At 48.8% G+C, this 8,931-nt stretch overlaps 2 protein-coding genes across 7 annotated transcripts in view; one reads left to right on the forward strand and one right to left on the reverse strand.

Moving 5' to 3' along the window:
* The window catches only part of Brd3 (bromodomain containing 3), a 57,237-nt gene extending 53,950 nt beyond the window's left edge, over nucleotides 1–3,287 (forward strand). For all 6 annotated transcript variants that reach the window (XM_048431839.3, XM_085681469.2, XM_085681467.2 and 3 more), the window contains one exon: nucleotides 320–3,287. In XM_048431839.3, the coding sequence (XP_048287796.2) occupies nucleotides 320–435 (116 nt within the window). In that variant the 3' untranslated portion in view covers nucleotides 436–3,287. The remainder of the gene's footprint in view (nucleotides 1–319) is intronic.
* A 2,003-nt stretch (nucleotides 3,288–5,290) lies between these two features.
* On the reverse strand, nucleotides 5,291–7,756 carry Brd3os (BRD3 opposite strand). The gene has a single exon (XM_048431838.3). It carries the CDS (start codon nucleotides 6,231–6,233, stop codon nucleotides 5,979–5,981), a length of 255 nt encoding a protein of 84 aa, XP_048287795.1. The 5' UTR covers nucleotides 6,234–7,756; the 3' UTR covers nucleotides 5,291–5,978.
* Nucleotides 7,757–8,931: the final 1,175 nt, after the last annotated feature.

Consider the following 8,931-nt stretch of genomic DNA (forward strand, 5'->3'; position numbering starts at 1 on the left):
CTTTTCCCTTTGTTTCAGAGATGTTCTAGAATAGCAGTGGACAAAGTCTGAGACCATTGGCCAGCTGGGGTCGCACCTGGGCTTGCATACCAAGTGCTGTAGTCTTGTGGTTTCTATCTTCCTAGTGTCAGATAGGGCAGTGAGGGTCTGTGACTTGTGTCCTAGTGTGGCCATGTGGCCACTGAATGCTATTTTATGAGCATCCTTCACATATTTGCTGTACCTCTGGGTCAGGACACAGATAACCTGTGACAGGGTAGTGGTGTGAACACTTTTCATCACACACTGCTCAGCGAGGGCCTCCTTGGTGTCCCTACAGAGAAGTCCAGCTCAGCGCCCTCGGGAGGCCCATCAAGGCTCAGCAGTAGCAGCTCCTCTGAGTCTGCGAGCAGCAGCTCCAGTGGGTCCAGCTCCGACAGCAGTGACTCAGAGTGAACTTGGACTGGAACAGAGCTGGACAGATGGACGTGGCACACGCCGACTGCAGTGTCCCCTCCTATGGTTAATATACTTTCGTTCCATGGTGTGCAGGTTTTCTTTTACTTCAGTGTTATGATCTCTTCCAGCTGTGCTCCGGTAGGGCGGAGAGCCTCGCACGTGCACCAGACCCCAAGAGAGGGCCGAGCTCTGCGGGAAATGCCTTTGCAGCTTGGTTTAGTTGTTTGGAGACTGCGGCCTGGGATGCTAACCTGATAACCATAGACACAGTGGGAGGTGTGGCTGGACCTGCCCAATACCTCTTCAGGCCCAGCCTCGCCCTTAGTAACTTGAAGGAAGCCTTCAAGGGTTTTGGTCTAGAATGGGTTCTGTGTTTGAAAGCTGTTAGAACACTAACCAGCAGGTTACTTCTCTCTGCAGGGGCTGAGGACAGATGTGTCAGCCCACGGAAACCAGGCTGGGCCCCAGCAGAGGGTCCTCGTAGCTGCAGACCAGAGCCTCCCACCTCTGGGTTGGGTGTGGAGGAAGAGGGGTGCTGAGTTCTCTGGCCCTATGGCTGTGCAGCGTGCAGGTTTCGGGACACCGAAACTTTTACCTCAACTTAAGAAAATAAAAACAAAACAAAAAAAGATTAAAAAAAAAAACAAAATGCAAAACAATAACAAAAAAACTTTTTTGTAAGTTCATCCATTTTCTACAGAAGTCCAGTCCAGCGTGCCCCACTTTGCTAGCGCTGCCTGGCTGCCGCCACCTCACACTCTGAACCACCTCCCCAGTTTTATGTATATATAAATACTTTATTTATTAACATCATTGGTCATTTTTAAAAAAAAAGGAAAAAAAAGAAAAGAAAAAAACCATAAATAAGTGCATTAAGAGAAGTAGTGGAGATACAGGCCTCTGGCGAGGAGACTGGACCCGTGGTGAGATACGGTCCTGTGGCGGCCAGCCCTTCTGGTGCTCATCACGTCTGGGCTCTCTGGGTGTTTTTGTTTGTTTGTTTGTTTTGTTTTAGATGAAGTTTGGGGATTTTACAAATGTAGACACCCTTCGGCTGCAGCACATTCTCATTTTATGTTGTCTGTTCAGTTCTTTCTTACTAACATCAACGGAGGGAACCTCGGTTCTTCAACACAAGCTTTGTAAGCTGAGAGAAAAACGATGTATATCAGGCCAAGTCCTTGACATTTAATTTTCTATTGTAAAAAGTAATAATATACAGAGTTTAACAGAAAGTTCTGATCGGTTTGTTGTTGTTGAGGCTGCCAAATGATTTTGGAATTCAGGGTCAGTCTGGATTAGCTCTGAGCATTGTGGCCTCAACCAGGAGCACATGGGCCAATCTCCCAGGCCTGTAAGTACCTGCCTCTCCAGCCTGCAGAGGCTCTTCCTGACCTCTCCCCTTTTGACAGGGGCAAAGGTGAGCCTGATGATCGCAGGGGTCCCTGTTCAAGAATTTCCAGTTAGCCCTGAAAACTGATTCTCCCGGCCCCACCTCAGAGAGCCAAGTGCAGAGCCTTGTGTTGTATGGTTTCACTTGTGGTGGGGGCTCTGCAGTTTCTTCCTTTGCTTCTAGGCAGAGCCAGGGACTCACCCGTAACATCCCACATGGGAGAAGTTAAAGGCAGTCCCACTAGCCCGTGAATGTGGGCAGGCAGTGGGCATCAAGCTCGGGAAGTGGCTGGCTGGCTACCATGTCTAGACGCCTGGTGAGTTATCAGTCAGTTTGTTAAACTTGTAAGCCAGTTTTGTTTATAATAAAATATAAGTGGATTTTAAGGTTCCATTTTTTTAAAGTTACCCTTGTTTTTCAAAGGTATTTTTTAAACAGATCTTTAATAGAATATTTAAGCTGTGACTAAGAAATAAACATGAGGAAATTGACAGGCCTTCACATGGGGTCTCAGTGGTGGCCTACCATGACAGCCTAGCCAGCATGCCTGGGCAAGGCACAGTGCCTGGGCTGCATAGAGTGCCTCCGTGAGCTGTTAGGCAAGCAGAGTCCGGCTCTGGAGTGGCATCCCAGCAGCGGGGCAGTGGTGTAGAGCTGGTTGCACAGGATGGAGGGTCTGGCATTTCCACGACTGTGGTCCCTACTGAGCAGCTTCTGTCATTGGTGCTTTTAACTTTTTATTTTTTTTTTTTAAGCTTTCTGTCCAGACTTAAAACTGTTTTGTCTCCAGAGTTTTGGAGGACATTGGTTCCCACAATGCCAGGCTGCAGGGTAACTGCCATTCCCTTCTTCTGAGTTACAAAGGCTACATGGACTTAGATTGTCCTGTACAGCAGTGGAGGGCAGCTGTCCTGACCTCCTTGAGGATTACATGCAGGGGTGGGGTAGGCACTTGGCAGAGTCTTGGGGGCCGAGGGGTCAGACCTCCTCAGGCTGTGTAACTTAGCTTGCTTACAGACTGGAGACATTTTTTCTGTGGTTTTCTTGGTTTTTCCTTTTGCAGCTGTCACACCTTTTCCAGTCATTTGGGAAACAAACCCACTGTTAAAGCTTCGTCATCCTGTTTATCATTGTCCCTGCTGCTGGCATAACACTTCCAGAAGCTTTTCTTTTTTATATATATATTTAAAATGTTTCTTTTCTGTATGATGTGCATGCAAGTTTACCGTAACTTTTCTTAAACTTTTTAGTGCCGTTTCTAGTATATTCCTGTAAATGTCAGTTACTGAAAATGAGTCCATTGTAAGTAGTTTTAGCTTGTTTTTTGCAATGCCGGCCTCAACACCACAGAGTTAAAAAAACGGTAGGAAGTACTCTGGTGTCTCTGGTAATCATGAACCTTTCTCCTGGGGTGTTTGTTTTGTTTTCATAATAAAAAGAAGGGGGAAAAAGGCTATGTCTGTGTAGTTCTCTTTGCTGCATTGCCTCTTTTTGTTATTGTTGTTTGTTTGTTTTTGTTTTTTTCAAGACAGCGTTGGAGCCTGTCTGGGAACTTGCTCTGTAGAACCAGGCTCTCGTTGTACTCACAGAGAGCCACCTGCCTTTGCTTTCTGAGTGCTGGGATGAAAGGCGTGCGCCATCACTGCCCAACTGCAATGCTTCTTTCTAAGGGCACGTGGCGAGCTCCTCACACTTGACCTCTTACAGCTCTTGGTAGAAACACAGTGAACATCCAAAAAGGGCTTTAAAAATACTTCAAGCTAAGTGTGGTGGCACATACCTGTAATCTATTGGGAAGTTGAAACTGCAGAACTGAATTTATTTATTTATTTATTTATTTATTTATTTATTTATTTATTTATTTTTGAGGCTGGTGTCTTTGTCTAACAGCTCTGGCTGTCTATTGGGAAGTTGAAACTGCAGAACTGAATTTATTTATTTATTTATTTATTTATTTATTTATTTATTTATTTTTGAGGCTGGTGTCTTTGTCTAACAGCTCTGGCTGTCCAGGAACTGCTCTGTTCAATGTCTGACTTCAATGTCACAGAAATCCACCTGCCTCTGCCTCCCAAGTGCTGGGATTAAAGGTGTGTGCCACCACCGGTCGGCTGCTGTGAATTTAAGACCAGCCCACTACAGAATAAGAATGGAGACCTTTGCGGGACAACAGCAAAGAACTTGGAGTAGCTGCCATCCGTCATGGTGCTGGGGGACAGGAAGTCCTTTGCAGTCCTCACTTGGACTGACTGCCTTTCCAAGGATCAAGGCTTTCCTCAGACGGTCTCACCATTCCCTCCCCTCCTTTCTGCAATCTACTGTCATAGGCCTCCAAGTGTTGTGAGCCCAGTGGAAATGTAGGTGAGAATCATAACCCTGTAGTACTCACTAACAATAGGCTGTGGAATGGCTTAAGACACAGTGAAGAAGGAATGAGGAGTTGGGCTTTAGGGTCTAAGAATCCTAAAGTTGTTTTTCAAGTGGCCAAGCCATTGGCATCAAGCCTGTGCAGGAGGTTCATGTTGGCTCCTATGGCATGTCCACTCCATCCAGAGTGGGTCAGGCGGCCTCGTCATCCTTGCTGACACTAACCCTTCCCATCAGACTAGGCTCTTAGAGCACTGACCTGGCCTCCCAAGCACAGATGGCATCCTCCTGTAGTCTAAGCAGCTTAGTGACTTCCTAGTGTCCTACATGGGGCCTGATGCTTATGTGCCACTCATTCCTGCTGACCCCCTGAAGACAGCTGTCCTACAAGTGCTTACCTTCCTAACATAGTCTGTGACCTCAAATCCTGTCTCCAAGTCAGTGCTGTGTCTGATGGGTTAGCGTGAGGCGAAAGCATTTGGCAGAAAGTCTGAAGCTTGCTTGACAAACTAATGAACTTGGAAGAGTTTCTAACTCCTAGGACTCCCTGTCAGGCCAAGCAACCTGAACTGTTCAATGAGCTTCCTCTCTAAATGTACGGGACTATTCTACAGAAGTCCAACCTATGGCCTTGGTCTGCAGCGGGGACTAAGCCAAAGGACCCAGGCTCCTCAGGAGGCTCCAGCTAGCTAGGTCTGTGGCTGGATGAAGTGTTTAAGGAATGCACTGTATCCTGGTGGTTCTAGTACAAATTTGCACATCTCCAAAGAGATTGAGGGTATAGTGAACACAGCCAAGGGTGAGACATGCTCCTTACATAGATTATAAGCCAGGTGCCATCTCTGTGCCAGTGAGTGCCTGGTGAGTGGGCAGAACAAGTTGCTAGTGGGGGTACTGCCACTGGCACAGTTTGTGACTGCACACTGCAGAGTGTGAGGACACGCATGCCTTCTGACAGTGGCTGTCTTGAGGGAGGGACCGTGCCTGTTTTATGTATTTCCATATCGGGGCTCCCTTATCAATCATTAGCTGTTGCTGTTTCTTCAGAAAGCTAAGTAAGGTTTTACACACCCAGGTAAATGAGAAAGGGAAGAGTCTTAAGACATTTATTTAGAAGGCTTGGCTTTGACAAAACACATCCCCTGAATTTGTATAGCTACACAGACCTTAAGTGCACCAGAGGCAAGTACGTTCCAGCTGTCTATACCATGTGTACTGAGGTGGAACATGAGATAGACCTAATGAAGCCTGCTGCGACCTGACAGAAAGGAGCCCCTATTCTCCACCATCAGGTAAATGCTCTTTCCCACACATGATTAGGTTTGTAATCAAATCAGGCAACTTAGATGGGGCTTTAAATCGCAGGGGTTTGCTTAAGGTGTTTAGGACATATCACCCCTATATACAAGACCAGTGTGGATGGTGCTGCAATGCAGTAATCTATACATCACTAAAACTCTTGGCTTTGGAATGCCACTACAGCCCGGGCCCCTTTCCGCATGTCACTGCCGTGAACATTTCTGGGACCCTCCAGAAAGAGACTCCCCTCTTTACCCTGGATCTGACCCATTTTGTATCAGGCAAGCAACTCATGGGAGCTGGGGGACGTCTCCCCGGCTTCCCTTTTGTTTGGAAGCATTGTGAGTGCCAAGTCCTGGGCAGTGAGGGGCACGTCTAGGTACCAGCTGTTGGTTGATAAAGGGCTGGGTGATATTCTTGGGTGTTGAGTTTTTATACCACAGCTTGATCTTCACATCCATCAAGGATCCTCTCCCTGGGATTACATGACTGAGCAAAACTTAGACTGGCCGGTGTCCCTAGAGACTCCAAGCTGGTTTTTGTCTCGAACTAAGATGGCGTCATTTCCATACTGGGAATACCACATGCTACGACTCCTGCTCAGGTATGTACTGGGTGGTACAGACTCCAACTTCTGCTGCTGCTGTTGCCAAATGAGCAAGGAAGTGTCCCTGTACCGGAGGCGGGCAAAGTGTTCTGACAGGGCCTTCTCTGCCAGGGGGACCCGACCACTCATTCCCCAGCCCCAGGCTCTTGCACACCTGGTTTTCCTCCTAGGTCAGGAACAGCTGGCTGCTTTGCTCTGTTAACTAGTTGCCCAAGAGCCTTGATGGCTGTTGGGTTAAGGAGCTCTTGTTCAACTTAGTCATGGAAGTAGGCAACTCAGATCTTACATAGGCAAAATCTCAGGAGGGCAGGGGAAGCCAAGACATCTCTGACCCGGTTCAAAAGCCATGTATGTGAGAGTCATTCCAGACAGAAAGTGGGTCAGATTGGCGCTGTGGTCCAAACTCTGCACAATAGAGTTCTATAGACTTGGCAGAGACTCCACACCACTCTGGGTGGCCTGTCAGGTGTCCACTGCCTCTGCAACACTTCTGAACTCAAAGAGACATATCCAGGATCCTGAGAGAACGGGCATCGTACAGTCTACAGAAGGTGCTGACCAGTCCACACTACTCAACGCAGTTGGGATCTGGACTTAGTGCTGGTTCAAGTCCTTTTCTTCTAGCTACTCTTCTACTCTTAACATGGGTGATACTGCAAAGGGAAGAAGCTGTCGGGCATCGGGATCAGGCCCAATACGGGCCTCGCCATCAGTAGCAGCCTGGATGGGGTAGAGTTCAGTGAAGTTACTCACGGATGCGGTCGGCTGAGCTGGGTGGAAGGGTGAGGCGTGTGGGCAATCGCAGGTCCCTTAATAACCCACGGATGCTTAGTGGTACCAGGGTGTCCGCTGGTGAGAGAAGCGTCCCTCAAATACAGAGCAGAACTCCTGGGAGGAGGGAGGATGCAAGTCCCACGCCCCTCGCCTCTGCTTCTGGCAAAAGTATAGCTTGCCCAGCCCTGTCCAGACGTTCCAGCAGAGTAGCCTACCCGACCAGCGCTCGTGGACACGCGTGGGCCGGGTGACGCAGGTGCTCCAGGTCCGGGGTGGGTCCAGTAGGCCGCGGCTACGTCTCCATGGCAGCGTCGCAGGCGTGGTGAGTCGAGCGCCGAGGACCGGCTGCCTACGGACCCATCGATCACTTCACTCCGCGAGGCGGGACGGACGACCCAGAGGGAGAGGCGGAGTTGCCCGAGAGGGATAGGGAAGGGAAGTGGGAGGAGGAACTGGAAAAAAGGAGGAACAGAAAAGGTGTTGGGAAGAGGGTGAGGAGGAAATCTAGAGGGAGGGGAGAGAGGAGGAGCCGGTGTAAGGAGACGTCAAGAAGAGCAAAATCCAGAATGAGAGGCCTGGAGAGATCCTGAGAAAGTGTGTGTTTGGGGGAGGGGAAGACGTACTAGGAGATGGGAAGGAGCTGAAAGAGGCAGGATGAGAGGAAAGGAGCAGGGAAGAAGCAGAAGGAAGTAGGATGGGGAGGAGAGGATGAGGATTGAGCCGAGGAGCCTGAAGAAGCGGAGGAGGAAGGAGGAAGGGGCGTTTGGGGAGGAAAGGGACATTGCGGGAGTCGGTGGAAGAGGTGGTAAAGACAAAGGGAGAAGCCAGAAGAGAAAAGATGGCTGGGGAAGACAGAGGAGTCAGGATAAAGGAGTGGGCGGGCGGGCGGGCGGACGGGGGCGCTCTGGAGCCTAAGAGCTGGGGAGAACTTGGGGGCGGGGTTTGAGGCGGAGCCTGGAGAGGGAGGAGCTGCTGGGGAGGAGGCCTGGAGGAGATGCTGAGGAAGAGCAGGCATTAACATTAAGGCACCTTCCCAGTCCTGATGCCGTTATAATGGTTCCTGTGGCTTTTCTTTATGTTTGGGTTGGGGTGTTGGTGCTAGGCAAGTGCTCCAAGTGAAGCGTCGTCCTCGGTTTTATTTCCTTTTATGCAGTTACTTTGTCAGACCTATTGCGGTTACTATCGACATCCCACTCAAATAATGGGCGTTTGTTCTCAGTGTAGTCACTGTTGCCTGGGGTGTATCGTTTCAAAGGCAGCTATGTAACTCCATCACTTCACATACTGTTCATTTGAATTATTCATTTGAATTCCTAACAGCCCCAGAGGAATTCCTCAGCACTCACCTCTGCACTCTTCCAATTAGACCCCAGCAATGTACTTTGACCCCGTGTCCATCGTTTTCCTTCATAAAGTTATTTTCACAGTTTTCCCCAATGCAAGAATATTGACATCAGCCGGGAGGGAGGGTGAAGGGTGGGATGATGGTGGCCGGCACATGGGAGGCAGAGGTAGGCAGATCTCTGAGTTTGAGGCCAGTTTAGTCTAGGTAGTGGTTCAGGCCAATCAAGACTACATAACAAGACCTTGGGGGGGGGGGAGGAATATAAACACCTTCAAAGCAGAACCAACTTTCAGAATACCAATTCTTTTTTTGTTTGTTTTTTAATTTTATTTATTTTATGCATATAAGTACTCTATTTGCATGTATGCCTACAAGCCAGAAGACAGCATCAGATCCCACTATAGATGGTTGTGAGCCACCATGTGGTTTCCGGGAATTGAACTCAGGACCTCTGTAAGAACAGCCAGTGCTCTTAACCTCTGAGCCCCTTTTCCAGCTGTTGTTTTGGAGACAAGGTTTTTCTGTGTATTCCTGGCTGTCCTGGGACTCACTTTGTATAGACCAGGCTTATCACTAACTCAGAGACCCGCCTACCTCTGCCTTCCAAGTGCTTGGACCAAAGGTGTGCGCCACCACTGTCCAGCTCCTTCTCAAGTTCTTAATGATTCTCCTTGAGAATCTTGAGTTCTTTTGTTTTGTTTTGTTTGG

This window comes from Myodes glareolus, chromosome 21, assembly GCF_982192425.1.
Source record: "Myodes glareolus chromosome 21, mMyoGla1.1, whole genome shotgun sequence".
NCBI classification, from domain to species: domain Eukaryota; kingdom Metazoa; phylum Chordata; class Mammalia; order Rodentia; family Cricetidae; genus Myodes; species Myodes glareolus.

Coding starts and splice junctions, on each gene's coding strand:
- Brd3os (XM_048431838.3), bottom strand. CDS start 6,233: ATGAGTGGTCGGGTCCCCCTGGCAGAGAAGGCCCTGTCAGAACACTTT.